Raw genomic sequence first — 22,956 nt, 5'->3', positions numbered from 1 at the left:
CATGTTGCAATTCCAGAAGAAATTTTTAAACATCAATTTAATAAAAACTTGAGTAAAAGTGTTTAAAACATGACTTTTCACTAGTAATATGATATAAAAATTACTTCTGTTTTAATTCTGTGTATCTATTAGGAGTTTTCTAATGAATCCTGATGCAGAGGGCACATAGTCATGGAATTGCCACACTAGCAGAGGACCCAGCAAACCCATGCTTAGGATTCTGCTGAAAGCCTTGTTCTGTTGAGAGGAGTGGCTGTTGGATTTACTTTTTCAGGTATGTCTGTCCTGATTGCCTTTTCCTGCCTTCATGTGGCCTGGTAGGTGAAGAACTACAGGGGAGTCTGGCAAGGAGGCAATCAAGCTCACTGAGGGCTTGAGGCCACACATGAAAGGAAAAAATGCTGCTTACTGACTGCAGGGAGCACACTGAGCTTTTGGGTGAAAAAACAAAGTGTAAGTGATTATTAGACTGTTTCATTAAATAGTACTTACTAGTTTTTACAATTAAAGATTTTTATGATTGACAGGGGCTGACTCCACCTACCTGGGGAACTGGGCCCTGCCTGGGGCAGGATTTATGCTCCCAGTAACCAACATGGAGAAAGGCAAGGAGTTGCTCTTCAGGAAAGTTGTCACTGTTGCAGGATTCAAGTCTTGTTATGATCATTAGCAATGGCTGAAAATACTCTGAAGAAAAAATTTTGCACAGGAAATACTGATTTGATGCAGTTTCAGTATTCTTCAGGATTGTGTGAATTTTACTGAAACTTCCTGATGGAAACCTTGCAGGTGGGTTTTCCTAGCAGGGCCCAACTGCTTAAGCCTCCAGCAGTGTGTCTGATCAGACAGAGAGTTAGCTGGGGACATAGAGAGTAGTACCCATTTAAATACTGGCCTGATTTAGTTATTCAAAAAGTGAATGGTTCTATATTTGTTCCATAGAAATCTTCATATATCCAGCTAACACATCCAGCACTTTTTTGTGGTACAGAAAGAAGCCATTAAAATATTAAGTCAGTTTTCTGCAGCACACTTCTCAGGCCATCCCAGTGATGAAATGAAGTTGTGGCTGAACAAAATGGTGACTTCTAATGGAATTTCAGGGGGACAAAAAGGCAAATATTTTAGAAAGGTACCTCAAGCTTATTAAAATATAATTCCCTTGCATTACTTACTGCAAAAATCAAGCTCTACTTGTGATTGTTACTCACTGTAATGACTTTACTGATGACTTTCAAGCACTGTTGTTTTTTAATTGGGACATTTGCCTGAGAAACAGCTGATCCATGGAAACATTTGCTTTTTATGATAACTGTTTTCTAAGTCGATAGTAGTGGGGTTTTTTTCCCTTAATGTATTTTAACAAGTAATAAACACGGCGAGTCTGGACGCCTGACAGCAACAGAACCATCAGCTGCGGAGCCCCAGACGTGGATGGAGACGCCGCAGACAGCAGCGGGTTTGTCGCTCTGCCTTCAGGTGCCTCACAGGTACTTCCAGAGCTTGAGCAGAGCGGGCGACACTGGCGCGGCGGGACGGGCGAGCCCGAGCGGCACCGCGGGGGCTGCGGGGCGGTGCCTCCCGCGGTGGGCGGTGCGGGGCGCGGCCGCGGGGCGGGGGCCGAGCCCGCGGGGCAGCTGCGGCCGGGGCCGCGCATCGCCCGTGCGGGAGAGGCGGGCTCGGGGGTGCCGCCGCCCCCGCCGCGCAGGGGCAGAGCCCGAGCCCGCGCCGCGACGGGCGCTCGGCGGGCGCTGCCCGGGCGGAGGGAGCGCAGCCTGGTCCGTGTGTCCCCGCTGGACCTCGCCGGGCGCGGGCCGGGCAGGGGGATGGGCCTCGGAGGGGCGCCCCGCGTCGCCTCCTCGCTTGCGGGCTGCGGGAGCCCCCGCGCAGCGCAGGGCAGGTGAATGCCGCTCGCGGCGGAGCGAAGAACCGGGACGAGATTTATTTGCTGCATTCCCAGGAACGTCGCTTCCACCTGCGAGCGAGTTTGAGCAATCGGCTGTGGATTTTATATTTGCTTCTCCACAAACCAAGGGTAGCCGGGTGGCTTTGGCTTTTTGGGAAGGAGCCTTGCCCCGGCTCGCTGTGTGCGATGGATTGAGGCGTGCCCGGCTGCGCCCCCAGCCCGGCCCCCGCCCGCAGCCCACATCGATGCGATGGAAAGTCGGGGGCTGCTCTGCACCCTCTGTTACCTGATGTTCAACGCACCTCTGCTATTCATTGTCACCGGTGAGTAGGGAACTTCCCGCGACGATCCGCCGCTCCGGGCACAACTTGCTTACGGGAGGCTGCGGGGCCGTCGGGGCTGCGCTCCAGCCGCCCCGCTCCCGCCGGCAGGTGGTCCGGGGCCCGTCGCCCCCGGCGCGTTCCCAGCGGCAGTGCTGGGGGCAGGGAGCTGCCCGGGCGGGCTCTCGCAGAACAAGGTGGCACTGTTGGGCCGCAGCTGCCGGCAGCGCGGAGCGGAACGGAGCGGGGCGCGGTGGGCGCACAGCCCGCGACAGTCCCCGCGCTGGTCTGCGGATGGGGGTAGTGGGAAACCGGTGGCTCTGGAAGCCAAGGGCTTTCTTAGGAGGACAAGGGGGATTAAGGTCCTGTTCAAACTTTCCGGTGGAGCCGCGGCTGCACGGTGGCGGGGACCGGCTCGACCCTGCCCTGCCCCGGGTGCGCGGTCCTGAAGGCTCCACTTGCCCTGCGGTCGCTGGGCTACAGGAAACCCGTATCTCGGTCAGCACTTAGCCCTTGAGCTGAAGCAGCTCACGTTACACTGTAAAGGACTGATATTGTCTCTTAATCTCTCCCGTTAACCAGCCCTTGTAACTCTATCTTCCCCTCCCAGCTACCTTTACTGAAGTTCCCAAAGATGTGACTGTTAGGGAGGGAGATGATATTGAGATGCCTTGTGCTTTCCGAGCCAGCGGATCCACCTCTTACTCCTTGGAAATCCAGTGGTGGTACCTTAAAGAACCAGCCAGAGAACTTGCACACGAATTAGCCATCAGTGTCCCCGGCAGCAGGAGCAAGGTAATACATTGCTATGGAGATACATCTCTTCATCGATTGCAACGTGCTTAGAGGGTGATCAAAATAAACTCAGCAGCCCGAGAGAGATGAGCGCTTCCTCTACCCAGTGCCAGAGACCGGTAGGAAGCACTGGTGTGCCAGGCCCCGCATGATGAAAGAGTACAGGGCATGCACCATGAGGGACTTTATCTCAGGAAAAAGCATCAGTGCTTAAAGGATTGTAAATAGAAATGATAAAATCCCACTGCAAAATCAGCAACGAGGTCCCAAGAAAGGCAGTCAAAATAGCTGTAGTATGAAGTGTGAACAAGCGAAAACCTTGTGCTTCTGTGGGCTGAGCTAGGAATCATTGTAAAAGGTGCGAGAGTCTCTGTTCTGTGATAGTGCAGAGAAAGGTATGAGAGATATACCTCTCTCTGCTGGTATGTTAACCTGCTATCAGTCTGCATACACAAATGGAGTTTCTTGTTGTACACGCACAGTATCTGTCTGTATCTGAAGCTCAGCAAGACGTTTTCAGTCAGATGTAGTAATTAAAATGCATGAAGCAGAGTTAAATCTTGCGTCTCCTTTCCCCTCCCCCTAGCAAGCCGCTTGGCGTGAGGGCAGGCTTTGGTCTGCATTTTTCAGCTGCATTTCCCCAACATAAGCCAGTTCATCTACAGCCTCCCCTCAGTGCAAGACACCTTCCTGGTGCCAAACAAGGCTGTACAGGGAGTGGGGTAAAGCAGGACTTACAGGCTGTGTTGCCCTACTGTGCAGGGCACGTCATCCTCTCCAGCCTCTGTCCCCTGTGCCAGCAGGGTGGCCCGCGGCAGTCTCTGTGCCTGTGCCAGCTCCCCTCTCTGTGGCACGCTTGTTTTCCTGCAGAGCTCAAATAGAGATGCAAAGCATATAGACACTGAGCTAATGCGATGCCGCCTAGCTGGGGAAAGTGTAAGTCGCTTGTCAGACTGGGAAATAAATTGCTTGGATTTAAATGTCTTCTTTAACCTTATATAAAAACTGAGCTGCTTTTACAACAAATGATGACAGAGCATGACTGGAGAACGATGACCGTCTCCCCAAGAGGCGCGTCGGTGAGGTCTGAGGCATCACTTAGGTTTATAGTGGTTGGCTGGAGACAAAAAAATACCTAAATACAAAACCTGCTGATACCTGCTCCCAGGGTGTCTCAGGACTGAAGATCTGCCCTGAGCAATGCGGGATCTAGCTTGCCCAAGCAATTCACTGCTGTGGTGCTGGTAAAGTGCCGTCCCCAGTGTTTGTCAGTGACTGAGCAGCACAGCATGCAACAAGCGTTTCTTAGGCTCCTGTTCACACCTTGGGTGAAGGCAGCACTTCTGTGAGCACCACAGGAGCTGTACCAAAACAATCCCCCCAGCTGAGCACTGGCTTGCTGCCTTCCCCATCACCTGGGGAACTGCCCTGAAGCACATACGGGATGTGTGATTGGCAAGTGGAGAAAGTTGTATCTGTCCATGTCCTGTCCTTGCACTGGGGTGGGAATATGAGCGTCTTGATGGTGCACTGGCAGAGCTGAGTCTAATCTCCCTTTTCTCTGTTCTTCTAGGTAACAAATAAGGATGCAACCAAAATCAGTGTAAGTGCAGCTCAAGATGGGTGTGCACCCCTCCTCCCGTGCACATGGGATTTATTGCATGCCCCCCTCCCTTCCTGACACATGAATGCAGCTGGTCTCACTGGCAGCCCCGCTCCTGCAGCACGGCAGGAGTGTGGCACGTTTCCCCTCCTCAGTGTGGCATGGCTCGATCAACGCGTTACCATCTGTTGCTGGTTTTGCAGTCACGTCTCATTCCTTGCAAATCCAGAGGAAGTGATTCTTACCTTACAGTTTCCTTAGCCACGTTTGGAAAGGACTGTGGGCCAGATCAAGAGAGAATCTTGCTATTTTCCCCAGCCCTCTGCAAACCCCAGTCGCCTGAAGCGACCTTCTCTGCCTGTCCTGGGGTGCCGCTGCCCGCTCCGCGGTGCTGAGCCGCTCCGGCGGAGCGTGGCCCGAGCCGGGACTAGGGTCGCCTCCTCGGCCCCGGCGGGGTGTCACTGACCCCAGCAGACCTTGTCCCTCTGCAGCAGCCGCGGGGCGACCCCGCGGGGCTGCGCTTTCCCCACGGGGCGGGCTCGCGGTGGTTCGTGCGGGCTGGAGGCTGCCTGGCACCGGGCGGGGGGCGAGAGGAGCCCCGTGGGGGGTTGGTGACAGAGCGCTGGTGGTGAGGGGCGTGTGGGGGCGATGGGGCTTCTTCAGGATAGACCCTCGGGACCGCGAGGTGGGGCTTCAGCAGCGACGTGCTGGGCTCCGTGTCCGGCGATCTGGGGGGCTTAGCCCCGTGCCTGTGGCCCGGGCAGGGGCTGCCCGGCGGAGGGCAGGGTCGCTGCCCGGAGCTGAGGCGGCGCCGGCGCTGCGCTCTCTTGCAGACGGTCCGCGTCCAGGGCAACGACATCTCGCACCGGCTGCGGCTGTCGGGCGTGCGGCGGCAGGACGAGGGCGTGTACCAGTGCCGCGTGTCGGACTACAGCGACGACGAGACGCAGGAGCACAAGGCTCAGGCGCTGCTGCGCGTCTTGTCCCGCTTCGCGCCGCCCGACATGCAGGCGGCCGAGGCGGTGTCGCACATCCAGAGCGGGGCGGGCCCGCGCCGGCACGGCCCCGCCGCCCGCCCCACACCGCCCCCCGGCCCCGGCAAGCGCCCGCCGCCGCCCTCGCCCCCGGCCCAGGGGGGCACCGCCGCCAGCGCCACCGCCGCCACCGTCACCGCCTCGACGGCCGCCGCTGCCGCATCCTCGGCCTCGCCGCCGCCCGGGCAGGCCGCCATCCTCCGCCAGCACCACGGGTCAGGTAGGGCGCGGGGGCGCGAGGGGGACCCCTGTTCCCGCACGGCCATGCTGCCCACCCCTCGCGGGTCAGGCACTGTGACCCCCCCCTTTGCCATGCGTGGGACTGTCGCTGTGATGCTAAAGCTAAATAACCGCACCCAAGTCTGACAAGTGTGCTTAAGTTGTCCCAAAAACCGGGACTTGTCCATTGGCCCAGCCTGGGCAGGACTGAGCACAGATGTGGGCTGGGAAGATGGGTCTGAGCACAGGCGGCCTTCATCCTTTTGGTAGGTGCTATGACAGGCCCTGCTTTCAGAACCACCTTGCAGCTTCTAGGATAAGGTTTTTGAAGCAATAGCTGCAGCCTCAGGTGAGCAAAGTGCCATGGATTTTCTGCAGAGAATTTAGATCACTAAGTGGTCATAGGGCTGGTTGTCCTGGACAAGTGAAGGGCCCATGCAGAGCGGGGTGCAGGTTCAAAAGGGAAATGTCAATTACTGTGTAATGAGCTCCACATCTGAATTAATGGCAGCATAAGAATTGGGAATACAGCACTCTATAATGATTTTCAAATGTAAACATCATGCTAATACTGATTGTCTATCAGTTAAAACTGTATTAAGTTATTAATGCCACATTACCATATTGCAGCTTGACAGAGAAGGCCATTATAAACCTTTAACTAATGACAGGAAAGTCTGGGACAAAGAACGTACTCTTAAATCTGCATTGCAAAAGTGTTTCAGGCTTCAAAGGTGTACTGTTGCTCTGGCTGGGCTTCAGCTCCTCTCTCAGCCACTGTCACTTAGCTAATGTTGAACAAATGTTCCTGCCAAGTTATCTGTGGAAGAAGGGAAACAATTTTATGCCACTGACTGTGCAGGGAAGGCCCTGAGCTCCCACTCTGCTGAGTCTCTTCTGACGCAGGCTCCTAATCCTCATGAAGGGATGTTCACACTTCTTCCTGATACCTCTTCACACTCTCAGGGCAAACAGTTGCAGGTTTCTGGCTCACAGTAATGGATATCATTCGTATATGGGTCACCATGACCTACTCGTGCTTTACAGGTGCTGTGTTTTATCTGGCTACTACCTTTTCCTGTTTTCTGAATAATTTCTTTACCATGTGGAATTAAGTGTGAAAGCTAAGTTTTACCCCTTATCATTCCTGAGAGTAAGCTGGCTGTTGATTGGTGCCTAGTGGAAGACAGGGTGATAATTCCTGAAATCTAATTACAGGTGCTTGTAGGCATTTAATAAACTTCAGTTTGCTGAATTTACTGACCACAGGAAATTGAACCCAACACTGTAATGCTCATGATCTGTTGTTTTCTTGTTGGAAAGATCTGCTTTCCTCCTAGGACCCCAGTGCTGTTTTTTTTTCATGTTTCCGCTCCACAACTGTGAGAATCCTTGCAGTCTTTTCCATGCTGACAGTAGAGGTTGGGTTTAGGACTCACAGCACTGTGCACCCTGCCTACTGAACCCAGAGCTTATGAGGTGCATGCAAACTGAAAACAGGACAGTGGAAGTGAAGTGGGCTCAGTTCCACGTCAACAGATGGATGTGAGTGTGTGCTGCCAAGACAGCATGTCACATATGTCTGTTAGGGCAAGACCTCCTGCCCAGATCATCTAAACTGCTGTCTGTCCCAATTTTTTACATGTCTGTGGTTTGGGGATATGGCGCTGCTGCATCATTTCTAGGCTGGATTAAATTCTGAAAATAAACCAGAAGCATTGTGGCCATCAATGAAGGTAATGCAATGATTTAAATTAGTGAAAAATGTAGTAGAATACAGAAAATTATTTAGAGGGTATCTCCAGACAGAGACTGCTGCTGAAGGCTACGAAACTGGCTAAACCAAAATTTCGTGCTGTGAGCTCTCCTGGGCACGCTGGTGCCTGCGAACAGTGCCACTCTGTGGCAGCTCCCGCCCGGAGAAAGCCGAAGTCAGCGCAGAGAGCAGGGGACTCTGTTGGTAGTACTGACTTAATATGGTGTAAACCAGCACCTTCTTTTGTCTTTGTAGGAGGGACGCAATAGTTTTGTATTTTTGGTATGGCCCTCTGTAGAAATATTGTCCTTTTACTCTTCTTGAATCAAGACCTCGTTGAATAACAGGCTTCTGCTTGGTTTGTTGTTATTTCCATACCTGTGTGGCAGTTCGGAGCTACCTGGAATTACTTATTGAATAGCACATCATCCACAGCATGGCTTTTAGATTACTGACCGAGGGACTTGGCCCTCAGAGTTGCTGATTGAGGTGCCTTCTAGACCAGAATGATCTGAGTCTTGTAACCACAGAAGTCTCTTGGTTGCTTCTGTGAAGCAGATTGCTGCCATCCCAGTCCCCATCACTTGTGTATTTTAGAAAGACTGAGTCAGACACTTGGGTTTGCAGCAGAGAGAGACAGGTCTGGAGGCAAGAAATCTTCCCTAGACATGAAGTGTTGCATAAAGACATGTGAATATAATACTAACATAGCAGTCAGTGTGATGAGGACTTGCAGGGCTGTCACCTGCTTTTGTGAGTAAACGAAAGACTCAGGTCTCCAGTGCTGCCACTCAGGTTGGATAAGCACGAAACCTTCTTCAAAATGTCTTAAAAGAAAATGACATTTTGACCTTCAGATTCTCCCATTTGTATGTTAAAGTGGTGTTCTTTAGAACAATTTTAGGTACAGTAATTATTGTTCCCTGTAAAGAATGCAGTTGCTTTATAGAAAATGCTTCTTTTTTCCTCTTTTTTTTACCCCTAGGGAACTAGAAACCCTGTTTTCAGTCCACCCCCCCAAAGCAGTGTTGTAACTGGTTTTCCATACAGTAGGGCCAACAAATCAAACTAAATCTTTGTTCACACAGTGTGTAGGACTGCAGGACCTAACCTTGCATTGCTGTATGAATTATATCTGCATAGAAACATAATACATACGCTTCATTATCCTATTTTGAACCATGTAACATGTACAGATAAGTACTTGCTCCAACTCTGTGTGTAGTAATTGAATCGTCTAATCATTTAGTCTCAAAAGTATTTAGCATTTCTAAGTGGGTTTGATTGTACACAGGGATATTTCCTCTGTATAAAAGCAGAAATGTGCTCCAACCTTGGCTTTGCCATCAGTGATTAAGAAACACCCTCATTGGAGACACCAGAGAGCTCTAAGAGCTGATGGCTTGGCACTAGCTAGTGTGTCCCATGAATTGGGTTCTAATCCTATTTTCCTTGCAATAGAAATCTTCCCAATACATTCAGTGTAGTAAGATAAGGCCTCTGTGTACTTATATTCCAGTAAATGTGGTTATAGATCAAATGCTACATTGAGATGAGCCTGAGAGGCTCTTGTTGACTTCAGTCACCATCCCAGTCATACACCATGGAAAAATATGATTATTTCCTTCTTCTGGTTGAACTGAAACATGAACTTATTAGCATAAATGAGTCTATTACTGAGATTCTCTAAAGAGCAGGGAGTCTCAAACTGGGTATACATAGAAAATCCATTGGTTTGGCCACGTCATCAGAAATGGTATTTAGTTGAAATTCAGAATTGTGGTATATAAGGAAATAATCCAGTCTAAAAGAAGAATTGGCCAATATGCCAGAAATATTAGCTATTCGAACAGAATTTTAACTGTAATTTTTAAGCAGCCATATAAACTCTTAGTGCAGTGGTCTCATGAGTCAAAAAGGTTAATGCTTCTCTGCTGGAAAGGTGGACTGAAGTGGGAACCTAGGACATGTCACTTGAGCTGTGAAGAGGCAGAGATCTGCTTGTAAGATCATTGGTTTTCATACTGTGAGAGCAGCAGTTGTCCATGTGGTTCTAAATATTTAGCCTTCAGTTTAAATATTTATACACAAATGGAATCTTGTGCTATAGGAAAAAAAATGGGACAGCAAGTGAAAATGTGCATCTAGTGTAACTGTTTGGAAGTGTTCCTAGTTTTTATTGGGATATAGTGGGTTATAGGAGCATCACTGAGTGAAACACACAGTGTCTTTGTCTCAGGAAGTTTGTAGTCCAAATGGATGATACTGACAAATGGCAGAAGAACAATAACCAGTTTTGTATAGTCGTGTGACAGCTGTGAAATTAAATATGAAAACTTAATTTCAGATCTCTTAAATTCAAGTCCACTGCCTTAGTCATGAGACTAACTTTGTCATCTAGTTGTGAAGTAATAAACAAGGATCTTCATACTGACCTTCTGGGAGGGAAACTGGCTATGAAACAATCTCCAAAATGAGTGTCTGCGTATTGGCTTGGGGGCAATTTATAGTTTAACTTCTGAGCAGAATGTAGATCAGACATTTCAACTTCCAAATTCCCTTTTATTTGTTTGATCTCTAGCCTCAAAGCTCACAAGTGAAAGCTTTAAATAAAATAAACAAAGTTGGGAGTGTGAAACAAGAAGCTGTGCTTCATTATGCTTAGAGTGCTCCAGGAAGGACACAGACTCATGTGTTATGCAGAGATGAAGTGTTCATAGCAAGGAAGAACATAAGTCTTTACTTCGTGCCTATCCCTCCCCCCGCCAAAGCCTTTTATATCTGAGGCAGGAACAGCTCTACTCGTGGGCTACTTGGCCCAAGGTAATAAAGCACCAGGTCCCAGCTCTGCAGCCTCTGTGCATGTGCAGCTCCCAGTGATGCTTTTAAGAGCTGTACAGGCACAGTCAAGCTGTGGCAACCCACCTTGAGGCAGGAGATCATGTCAGAGACTGTTAGATCTGTGTTGTGCATTGGGAAGTCAAAGATATGTCTTTGCAGCTTAGAGACAGAAAAGTAAATGAACACAGTGTTTTCTTCAGTGTGATGAGCTGTGGCTGGTTAGAGGATCTGTTTGTAGGGGCTGTAGTGGGTTTGGATTGACTTTGGATAAGGGTTTGAGTTTAGGGCTCTCCTGGCTTTGTCAGAGCTTGAATGACTGTGTGCTAGTTCAAGAAACAGCCTGTGGAGCTTGTTTATGTTTGATAGATGAACATTACATGAAATAGTAAGAAAGGAAAGTCTATGTGGCTGTTTATCTTAAGCTCCCTGCCTTTCCCATTCAGTAATGTCTGGGTCTACTCCACTCCCCCTGTGCTTTTTATGAGTCCATGTATGAGCTCACATTCTCTTGTTACTTGTAGTTAAATGCAACCTGGGTCACATCGCATTTTCCTTTACATTAAATAAAGTAGCAAGACAGAGGCCATAAGTGAATTATCAGACTGACCTCGTAAATGTCACTGGATAATAAACATGCAAAAAGAATTCTCATTAAATACACATCACTAGCACTTTAATATCTAGGAAAATTAGACTGCTTTGGGGACAAGTGAGGTCAAATATCTTCTTTTGTGTCTGTGTAATATGGATTAATTCCCGAACTGGACAAAAGCATGAACTGCTGTACTGTGTCACCTCATTATCTAGGGCAGAAACAAGCTGTGCCAGGGTGTTTTTGTACTGTGGAAATGCAATTTATTTGAGTAACCTCCTTTCAGTGGTTCTTGCTTGTTCCCTGGAGGACAGACAAAACTGTACTAACCTATTCTACTACAGCATGTGGAGTGCCCTTGAAGAAATTTGAACAGTATTTGAACTTCTTTGGTATCTTCAAGTTATAGATGAAAAAATATTGGAAAAAATATTAATAAACATGATGAAAGAGATATTCCAGGTCTTCTTAATGAAAGGGGAAGCTGTACCTAACATTAGTCTAGACTTCTATATGAGATTGATTCATTAGTGACCAAAAATGAGAAATTTGTGTGAAGAAAGGATCAGTGCACCCACATGTGTTTTTGCATGAACAAACAACATTTTTGGGCAGGAATATACACAAACTGCTAGTTCTTTATACACAGTTTCAATAGATATTTTTCAAAATGGCATCTTAATTTGCAGAACCAGCTAACTGTATATTTTATGAGAGTCAGTAATTGTTATGTACTCCCCACCTCTGCTATACCGATGCAGCTTTACTGATGTATAAACTAACACTTGAATTGTGTTGTCAATTATATAGGTCCTTCATACTTTCAGTGGTAAACTTAGCAGTCATGATCAAAAGAAATGTCCACACAGTCTTACTTGTACTGTTTTTGAGAATGCTTTTAATACTGGTGGTTTGGAGTTGGAAAGCAAGCATAAAGTAGGCTCTGCCAGGAAGTGAATCTTGCAGTAGTCCTGGGAAGGTGTTTCTTCTTTACTTCAGAGAGCCTGACAGGACTGTGCTGGTAATAAAAGTGGCTTGCTCTGGGTTTTGATTTACCTTTGCTAAAACAGTAAGAATGCTGGCAGGTTCACTATTGCTGTTTACTATATGTTTTTTAAAATTAGATAATGGTAGAGCAGTCCCATATGTCAATAATAAACAGTTCAAGTAGGTTTGTATTGGAAAAAATGGAGTTGTCAGCAGAATGGTATTATTTGTCACAACAGCAGCTAACAACCAAGTACTTTATATTGCTAGGCTGTTATCAGTTGGGAGGCAATTTTATTAGCTGGAAAGAGAAGTTTGGCAGAGCAGCAGCCGAGCTCTGTGCAGGAGCCTGTGGGAGCGAGTGCGAGGTTGCTGTGCCGTGGCTGGAGGAGGGAGTTGTGCCAATGCAGCTCACACAGGACACTGAGAAGTGCCCATAATGGACACTGCCAAGCTGGAAAGCAGTCCCATGGAAAGGGACCTGGGGGTCCTGGTCGTTGGCAAGTGGAATATGAGTCAGCAGTGCCCTGGCAGCCAGGTGGGCCACCCCTGTCCTGGGGGACATCAGGCACAGCATCGCCAGCCAGACGAGGGAGGGGATTGTCGTGCTCTGCTTTGCACTGGGGTGGCCTCACCTGCAATATTGGGGCAGTTTGGGGCACCACAATATAAGAAAGATATTAAGCTGTTAGAGTGTCTAAAGGAGGGCAAAAAAGATGGTGAAAGGCATTGAGGGGAAGCATGTGAAGAGCAGCTGAGGGCACTTGGTGTGTTCAGCTGGAGGAGTTACAACTTCATTGGGAGGGGCAGAGCAGGGGCAGTCACTGATCTCTGCTCTGTGGGGACCAGGGACAGGACCCGAGGGAATGGCCTGGAGTTGTGTCACGGAACGGTTAGGTTGGATATCAGGAAAAGGTTCTTCCCCCAGAGGGTGGTCAGGCACTGAACAGGCTCCCCAGGGCAGTGGACACAGCGCCAAGGCTGCCAGAGCTCAAGGAGTGTTTGGACACAGCTCTCAAGCACATGGTGGGATTTTTTGGGTGTCCTACATAGGACCAGGAGTGGGACTTGAGGGTCCTTGTGGGTCCCTTTGAATTCAGCATACTCTGTGATAATATTTGGTATTCCCGTCCCTTTGCATGGCTGTGGCTGGGAAGCAGGACATCCCTGTGTGTGCTGGGAGCAGCTGCTCCAAAGGAAGCAGAGCTTAGTGAAGTCTCTAATGGACATCATCTTCTATGTCTCTCATCTTATTGTCATGTCCCTGGAAGTGTTCACAAAACATCCAGATGTGGCACTTGAAGACAGGGTTTAGTGGGAAACATTGTGGTGGTGCTGAGTTGATGGTTGGATTTGACAATCTTAGAGGTATTTTCCAACCTTAAGTTCCATGATTCTGTGAGTAAAACTCACCAAACTGGCATAATTAGAAATACTTTACTGCTTTATAAATTTTAAAATTGGCATTCTAATCTGAATCCCTCTCATGTCAGGGAGCTGGAGATTTCACATGTGAAGAGGACATTGAGGAATATCCCATGTCCACAGTTTTGTCAAATAACCCTTTGTTGGCTTATTCTGTGAAGTTTGGCCTCCTTTGGATCTAGGCCACAGCAATGTCATTAGTTAGCTGGTATTTAGCAAATACCAATCACTGGAAACTTTGGGAGGGTCTGTGTGTTTGTGAGTCAATCCCAAAATGCTACTGCTTGTTTACAGCAAAAGGGTGTTCCCTTCTTTATGGAAATCACAGGCTCTGCTTCTTTTTTGGGCACATGCTCTCAATACAGCCATTTTTCATGGGTCATCATGTATTCTGCTAATGCACTTAGCTCTGCTCTTTAAGGATGGACAGGATAGGGGTTATTTCTCAAGAGAAATCCTTTAATAATCTGCACTTGAATCTGCTTAAGTTTAGTAATTCTGATTGGAGTGATAATTACAACTACATTGACAGCTTGCTCCTAATCCTGATCAAGTCAAAAATGCTGTAAAAGACAGTGAAGTGAATACTGCAAAGAACTGCAGAACTTCTGGATTGCAAATATTTGCAGCTTGTATTATTTGCAGGATGTGAAATCTGTGGTCCAGTCTGTTTGACTCTTACTGCAAATCTTTCCATGAAGTGTCAACCTATGGAACTGTGTGACCCTATCCAGCTTACCAGCTTTTTTGCAACATGGCTTTTAAAACCTGATAATATGGCCCAGATTCACTTCAAAGCTCAGTTACTGAAACCAGCACCCAGTACGTTTTATTGCCTCATGATTTGGGTAGTTTGAGTTGTAATTTTGCTATTTGTGTGTATTGATATGCTCTGGAGTTGCTCACATAATAGTACAGAAGAAGGATGTGTAGGGCTGGATGCTCATTTACCACTGAACTACCCAAATTTAGTTAGTTAGTTTTCTATATGTTTTAGTTTAAAATTCATTTTCAACCAAATCACCTTACAAAGAATTTTGTCTCTCTCATTATTCATCTTTCAAGGAGTGAATTAATGGTCCTTGGTTTTGTTAGGCTCATTTTAGATCATGGAGCTTCAGAAAATTCTGGAAATTACCCAAATCCATAGTTGCATGGTTTGAGTTTTTTAATAAGGTATTTGGTAAAGAGAGATCATCTCACAGATACTATAGCAGAAATCTGGTTATGTGAGGGTAATACAAAATGGAGACCAGCTGTAGGTCTAAAAAGAGGAAAGTTACTGGCTGATTTAAATTCAGACCAATAGAAAGTATTCAGGCTGTATAATCTATATAGAATGAATAACTCTTTTCAAGTATTCAACATGTGTTCCTATTCTCCATTGACACTATCAATAGCACTGTTTGCTCTAGGAGCTTGTTATAAATTAATCCTGGAGTTTTCTTGAAGTTATTTCTTAACTTCTCCAAGAGTGGGTATTTGGAGTGGTTGGGTTGTTTATTTGACTGTGTCTAGTGTAGAGCAGATCCCAGGAGCAGCCCCTCAAGGGCCTGGCTCCATCCGCCCAGCTGCTCTGCTGGCCTGGGCAGGGCACTGCCTGCTCTCAACATAGCCATGTTCATAGGCACATGTAGCAGTTGGAAGAAGCAGTGACAGGCTTTTGGTGAGGCTGCTGACTGCTCTACCAGAGAAGAGAAGGGGATATTGAGGGAAAATGTACTGACTGTTGTCTATATTGTATGTCCCTATTTCTTGTAACTTTAGTGGAGATGATTTTTTGCCACTCTGTTGACAATGAAACTGTGTATTTCTCTGGTAACCTAAGAAATAGAAGGGTTTTTTTATAAAGGTAGGAGTATTTCTTGCTCCTTAGCTGATATTGCACTCATTAAATACATTAGTTCAACAACCCCTCTTTCCATTTGTTTCTGGCTGTCTTTAATACAAAATGCCATGCCATGCAGTCCTGCAGCAGCTGCTGAACTGGGTCAGATCAATTGTCCATTTAATCCTGTGCCTTATGCGTAATAATGTCCCTACAACCTCGGAGAAGGGAAGAGCCTCCCTAGAGGATAACTGAGCACTTCACTGGTCTGTATACCATGAGCTTGTTTGGAAGGGTTTGTCAGCAATAATATTTTGAGAGCAATTCTGTCTTAATGAGTCGCAATTAAAATAAGCCCTATTGTGATCAAAGAACCACCCAAAATAATTGCAGGTGCCTTAAGAAACATCCCCAGCTCCTCTGCCACTGCCTGCATCTGTCCTGTCCCACAGGCACTGACACAGATTGACTTCCAGCAAAGCACTGCAGTACTTCAGAAAATCGATACTGCAGAAGGAATCTTTTTCTTTTCTTAGCTTCTTATCAGAACAAAGCTTTTATTTCTGCATCATTTCCTTGCATGGCTACGCCTCCCTCTCACTGCCATCCAATTTATTTGTTTTCTAGTCTGTAGCCTTCCTGCTACTATCCTGTGATTTGCCACTAAAACGCAAAACTCACCAAGCTTTACATTCTACCTCATCTCTGTGTTCTCAGGTGAGTTCAGCCCAGCACATGGGTAGATACAAGTGTGGGCAAGTAAAACATGGTCATTTCAGGAGTGCTAAATACTTTAAATGGAATCTCATTGGAAATTGTTGATTTTCCAGAATTAGGACAGGAGAGGCTTTCAGTTACTCTTGTTACATGGTATTTTGGCAATTCACCTTTACATATAGCCTGGAATGTAGCAGTGAATATCTTGAGAGAAGGCAGGCAAACAGTGAAACTCAGCTGTATTTGAGAAGACCTAAAATCATGACACTATTTTACAAAATTCTGGTCAGTGTCTTCTGACCAGTCAAATTGGCATCAGCTTCCTGGTGAGTTGAGGTTACAGTGTGGATAAGGAAAGTGAAATATGGGCATTTTCAGGAAGGGGGAGGAGGGTAATGCTGGTAGTTTCACTGAGCTTCATGAGAAGATTTGCTCTTGACCCTAAAAACCTCGATGGCATGGATGAAGTTCAAAAGAAGGGTCGCAAGCTTCTACTGCATGATTGTGTACAAATAAAAATGTTCTGACTTCTACAAGGCATTTTTTGAGATGAGTTATGGAAAGCTGTTCCAAAATTCAGTGAATCATAAATAAAACTGTGTAGCATATAGAAAACTAATTTTGTCATCATGCCTTCTAGGCAGGTTCAGTGGTGAACAGATCCCATGCTGTCGCTCATAAATATGTGGGAAGTCACCATTGCTGAAATTATCAACACCAACAGGCAGCCCAGGAGCTGTTTCTAGTTGTGCCTGGGCATGATGATCCACAGCCAGCCGAAAGCCAGAGGCACTGAGGACCCTGTAGTTTGGTATTTTTTGCTATAGTACCAGTACTTCTTTTAACAAGAACACCTCCTGTTACATGCAGAGCTCTAGGGTTGAGCTGGGAGAGTGTGCTAAAGTTAGCACAGACTCTGGATGAGCTTCTGCACAGCATCCTGGAGAATTAGCTCTTGGTGAGGAGTGGGAAGTTTCAGGCATCAGCTACAAGCCTTTAAAAATAAAAAAAGACAGCAAAAATGCAGAGTGTGGATTGTGCTGCAAGTATTTAAGTGTGGGAGAAGGAAATAGCTTGTAAGATCTTGTCTCAAGTTGTGGAGTAATTTCAATGGAGTGTGCAGTATTATATCTTTGGTTCAGTAAGTGTATAGTAATGGTGTCTTTTTAATTAAAAACTTTTAAGAAGCCCTTAGTTCTGAAGTTTGGTAAATTCCCTCCAATTCAGTGCAAGTGCTCCAAATGTATGTCAGGGAGTGAGAATTTGTTTTATCTAGGAGGTTATTGCTTGTAATGATCCTTGACCAACAATCCATGTAAAACTCCATTTTTCCATAGACACCAGATAGTAGATAGACACAGTTTCTCCAAGAACATGTTTCAAGCACAGTCTAAAGTTTCTGAACTGAGAGAATAAATCAATGAATATGGTCAGTTTGATCCCTTAATGAAATGCCAGCTTTGAGGGCTTTAATTGTGCATTGTTCTGTAAGGAAATAGGCCAAGGCTGACAGGTCACTGCATAAAAAGCAGTTCAGAGAACTGTCTCGTGACTGCCAGTTGGGGCCCAGCTCCATCATCAATAGGCAGTCAGATTGTAGGTGTTATCTCATCGTTCAAGGGAAATAGACTACTGATGTCTTTCAGCTTTTTATTATATGGGCCACTGCATTTTACCACCGTCTGGGAAAGAGACATCAAAGTACTTTTCACATTCTTTCTAGGAACAAAGATAGGTAACTGCTGGAAACCGTGGGGTTTGACCATTGGTTAAATATAGCTTATAAAGGAATAATCCCACTTTTTCCATGTGTCACAAGTCACTTGGTTAATTGTTTGTTTTCAGTTGAACTGTTTTAAGTCAAACTTTGATTAATTCTGTCATAAAAAATATTAAATAGAAAATTACAGTAAAACATTACTATGTCATAACTTGAAAAGAAAGGTGAGTGATTCCAGAGAGCAATTCACCATACATGAAGAGAACAATTCTTTCTTGTTCTGATGGTGGTAGTCTTTCCCTTTTAGCCATGGGCATATAAAAATTTAAAGCAAAATTCTAAGTCTGCATAGTCATAAATAAGCTTACAATAACAAAACATCAAGTGAATATTCAAAATATCAATGCAATTTTTTTCTAAGTATCTGTAGTTTGCAAGTAACTATGTACTTGTGATTTAAAGTCTCTGGATAGGAACTCTCTATTCTCACATTTGGGACCATTGCATGTCCAGATCCTTGTGCTCAGGCACACATGTTGTTTATTTACATCTACAGATGTAGCAGTTTATTAACTAAAATTCAAGACTTCCACTGTTGTGGTAACAGTGGAATTGAGCACACTAAGTTCAGTTTGTTTATAAACAATGCTACCTATAATGGAAAGAGTTCAAGTTAACTAAATAGGGAGAAAATACTGGAAATTATATTTCTGGTCTGCTTATGTTCAGAGGGAGGACAATTCTAAAAGTTCTGTGTATCTCCTATTGCCTGAAGTCTTAGAACAGAACAGTGCTGAATCAGTAGGAAAAAAAGCCTTACATTTGCTATTCAGTAAGAATAATTGCCTTCAAATAATTTCAAGTAATTTTTTTTCAAAAATGTGTTTTATTTAACTGCTGAGATTGTTGACAGACTCTAAACTCACATTCTGCTGTCAAATTAGGAAGATGGAGAATGTAGATTCAAAACAATGGCAGTTTCTACAAAAGGAATTCACAGTTCTGCATTGAAATTTAAACTAAAACGAGTACATAAAGGTAAAACTGACAGGAATGGTTTTGGTAGGCAGGCACACAGCTACTGCAAAGAGCTGTGTCTAAGACTGCTTTCCACTCAAAGCAGAAACAATCCTAACCTGGTGTCCCTGGCAGCCCCTCAGTATCATGGTTGTAAGAGCACTTGAGCTACGAGAGCCTGTTTCTCCAGACCGAGTTTCCCCAGCATTTCCAGGGGAATTCCTCCTTACAAAAGCACAGCTTGCCTCCTGAGTAACTGGCAGCATCTCCTCAGACTCGAGTCCTCTTCATTGAAAGAACAATTTCAACCCTGGCAGGGAAAAGAATGGGTTCTCATCACCCTCAGGTTTGAGCATAATAAATACCCACAGTCAGATCTTTGCTGCAGTGGTGGGCAGGTGTGGAATTGGCACCAATCTGGCACCGGTGAGCTGCCTGCAGCTGCCAGGAGTGTTGGCTGCTGCTGGGCTGCCCCTGCCATCCCCAGGCACAGGGGACAGCAACAACACATGGGGATTGTCCTGGGTGGCAGCTGTGCCACGTCCCAGAGGTAAGGACAGCCATCTTACAGCTTGGAAATAGGGATGTGCTGACTGAAGTGTGGGTCTGTTGGGCCCAGGTCTGCAGGTTGTGGATAACGGCCTGTCTTCAGGTACCACATGGCACATCAGGCTCAGAGACAGACAGACAGACAACAGGGCTCACCTTCAGCCTTCCCAGTCCAGCTGCCCACACCCTCTGAGCACAGGGAAGGGGGATCACTTACCTTGCCTGCAGGTCTCCAGGGGCAGAACCACCCTGCACCTCAGCTCTGCAAGGCTCGATCCTGGAGCAGGAAAGGCAACTCTGAGCTTGTGAGCTTCTGCATTGCTGCGTTTGGGGTTGAGGACTGCCTGTCCATGTGCTGGCCAGGAACCTGAGCTTTGGCAGCAGTTGTGCACTTTTCTGCACACATTCCTAGTGTCTTTTTGCAAGAATTTGATCAGTTACTCCTTTAGTTGCTGGAGTTAGTTGTGTTTGTTAATGATTTTCAGCTTTCAAAACAAAAATCCTGTATTCATCTTAACGCCTTGCTGTTGCTACGTAGGCAGTCCTTAGCACATGTCTGTGCATGCAAGGATTTAATTAAAACCTTAATAACTAAATAATCACCACACAGTCTGGGCGTCTGTGAGATAGCACTATGGGGACATTTCTTGAGTTCCTCAATTGCACACCGCATTACTATGTACTATTTTTGATACTGGGTGATGATATTCCAGCTTTTTTGCTGGTGAGGCGGATGTAGATTACAAGGCAGCTGGAACAGTGAGCCCCAGGGCAGTGGTTTACTCAGCCACTGTCTGAGGCATTTCCATGCCACAGTTGAGAAGCACTCACATCTCCTGGAGACCAAGACACCATTAGGGTGCCTGAAGTGACGACCCTAAATAGAAGTGCCCTGATTCCTTTATCAAAGATACTGAATGCAGAAAACTTCTTTTAAAGTTGCCATGCTTTGCAAAGTGGCTCTGACAGTCATGTTTTTGGGTGATGGTCAGTATTTTGGGCATTGATTAGTCCTGTAGATTGGGTGTTCAGCCCTGGTGAAGCTTCTTCCCAGGTGCCTCTCTGCAGTCCAGCTGCAGGGCAAACTCCAGCTGGGCTCCTGCTTTTGTATCCACCCTTGTGGAAATGTCCCCTGGCCACGTGAGACATCAGTCAAAGCTCTGCATTGTCACATTACCATGTTGGTGACAACTTCACGTGCTGGTCTATTCATGGCTTTGGAAGGTGTCACTCATGGGCAGCTGCTGCTGCTGCCCAGCCTGGCCTTGTTTGTGTCCCTCAGCAGGGCTCAGGGAGCAATAGGCACTGATCTCCCATCCTGTAGCAATGCCGTGGGCTGCCCCAGGCAGCAGAGCTGCTCTGTAGGAAGGGGCTGTTCTGCCCGTGCCTGGCAGCACAGCAGTGACTCATTTCAGAGGTGGAGCAGCTCCACATCTCATGCCATGTCTGTGGGCTGAGCGGGGCCAGCAGACCTCAGCCCCACGGCTCAGCCCTCACACACAAAGGAGAGGGGCCAGAACACAGTGCACACAGTAAATATCTGTCTTTTTGGCACACATAACTAGAAAATAAAAAACATTATCAAGTGTCTTGGTGTAAGTGGACACAAGGCAGAGACAGCCTTGATAGCTCCAGCATGGTCATGGTTGCCACTTCTCACTGAGACCAAAACCACTGGTGCCTGTCCCTGCCCAGGGAGAGCAGTGTCCTCCCTTGGCAGCTGTAAGAGCAGGGGCACCTCTTTCCTGTGCCAGCACGTGCCTCACTGCCCTGCAGCCCATTCCTGCCACATCAGTTACCTCACTGGAGCAGGAGCCATCTTGCCCTCCCTGGGTTTGGATGAAATGACTGTAACAATGTGTTCCACATCTGACCTCTTTTTCTATAGCCCCTATGCACGTTTTTAATTTAAAATTCCACTCTTTCCTATAAAAGGTAAAGAAGATGTCAAGGTCTTGCTGTTCCCATTCCAAATGAAATGGGTTTATGTCCTGTTAATCAAGAAGTACAGCTGCAGCATTTGTCATTTCCCTTTAAAGTAATGGGTGGTTGATACCTGTCATTTCTCAAGAAACTATATACCAGATTAAGGTGTATTTATAGAAATCTCAATTGCTGGTAACTTGGCTGAAGCCAAGTTTAGGCATACCATTAGTAATGCATAATGAAATGACCTAAGTGGAGTTAGATTTGGGAGGGGAAGGAGAAAGCTTTTTGAGTTGAATAGCTTGAGGATGCTGTTTTACTATTAAAATTAAGCTTCTGACCCCTGGCACTGAAGTGATAAAAATAAATCTTCCTATATTTCTCTTCTGCATTTAATCTTCTATATTGAAAAAGATAAAAAATCAAATCTCCTTCTCTCCCTTGTCTCTTTCTTTTCTAGGTACAGGACCTATTTATGCTACAGACCCACTCCTATACATGTCCCTGTTAATACTGCATAAGCTTGTACATTTATTAGTAAACCACTGACGGACTGCTCCCTCCAATCCTCCTCAGCCAAACAGAAAGGAACCTATTTAATAACAAACAAAACCCCTGGAAAAGAAATACCTACAGTTTTAAAGATGGACAGAAAGAGACTGAAAGAAGCATGATAAATTCTACATAGTGGGAAAAACATATTTTTTGGGATGCCACAGAGGAATAAACCACATAGAATAATGCATCTAGTTTCCAGACTCCATGGTGTAAAGCCTTGCTCTGTGCATGGCACTTATGATTTCTCTATTTTAATGTAATATTTTTTCTTTTCTAAACCTTTCCTCTGACTCTTCATTTTGCACGAACTGTTGAGCAGTTATCTTTATGACAATATGTAAAGATGTTGGGTCAAACCCTTCCTAAGAAAGGAAATATTTTTAGTAGATTATTGTGCTTAGGTTTTTTGGATTTCCTTTTTCTTTTTTAATTAAATTATTTCTTTTGGGGACATAAAAAAGGTACATCCTGCCATAATTAATATTCACTGTCAATAATATTTATTTTTAAATGAAGATTGGAAACAAGGTAAGACATTTGTTTATAAACTGTATTGTATATTGCTGAATAACAGTTGAATAAAAAGATTTTGAAATAAAGTTTTTATAGATGTGTGTGCCTTTCCCTGTGTCCTGAAGGTTCCTGAGAAGGTTTCATGGCTCCATGTTCCCTATCTTATCACAACACAGACACTTGAGAAAGATGCAGCACAAACAAAATGAAATCAGTTATTTTTCAGACACCTTCACCTACTGTCAAACCCCACAGCAGAATGTGCTGGCAGCGTAGCTGTGTTCTCCTGTGCTGACACCAGTTATCTCTGGGCAGTTAATCCAAGGTCTGTCAGATGGGCAGTGGGACAGTGTGTGGCATTCAAGGTAAGTTGCTTTGGTTTGCTCCAGGCCTCTCTGAAAAAAAGATGAACCAAGTAGCAGAAAATGGAAATAAAAATAAGTCAACCTCGAATGTTGTATTCACTAGACCTGATTCCAAGATTTGTTCAAAATATATTCAAATTTTTAAAAATACTTAATTGTGTTCCTTTTCTTACCCAAGTGAGCTTTCTCTACTGAAGCTTTTTTACAGTAAATACAGCAGTTATTTTTCTGTTCCAAAACACTTGTTTTTCAAGTAAGGCAATAGGATGACTCAGTAAAGAAACA

General features: G+C 45.8%; 1 protein-coding gene across 2 annotated transcripts; it reads left to right on the top strand.

The window, feature by feature from the left end:
* The first annotated feature begins 1,408 nt into the window (after window positions 1-1,408).
* On the top strand, window positions 1,409-22,386 carry VSTM2B (V-set and transmembrane domain containing 2B). 2 transcript variants are annotated; one of them, XM_071567386.1, is made up of 6 exons: window positions 1,409-1,490; window positions 1,961-2,229; window positions 2,837-3,021; window positions 4,595-4,624; window positions 5,458-5,878; window positions 21,696-22,386. In XM_071567386.1, the coding sequence occupies exons 2-6, from the start codon at window positions 2,157-2,159 to the stop codon at window positions 21,782-21,784; spliced, it is 798 nt and encodes a 265-aa protein (XP_071423487.1). In that variant the 5' UTR covers window positions 1,409-1,490; window positions 1,961-2,156; the 3' UTR covers window positions 21,785-22,386. The 2 variants fall into 2 exon arrangements, with proteins under 2 accessions (XP_071423487.1, XP_071423486.1); XM_071567385.1 differs by lacking the exon at window positions 1,409-1,490 and having other exon boundaries at window positions 1,626-2,229.
* Window positions 22,387-22,956: the final 570 nt, after the last annotated feature.

Source organism: Pithys albifrons, chromosome 12 (assembly GCF_047495875.1).
Source record: "Pithys albifrons albifrons isolate INPA30051 chromosome 12, PitAlb_v1, whole genome shotgun sequence".
Classification (NCBI taxonomy): domain Eukaryota; kingdom Metazoa; phylum Chordata; class Aves; order Passeriformes; family Thamnophilidae; genus Pithys; species Pithys albifrons.
This window is presented reverse-complemented; position numbering and strand designations above follow the sequence as displayed.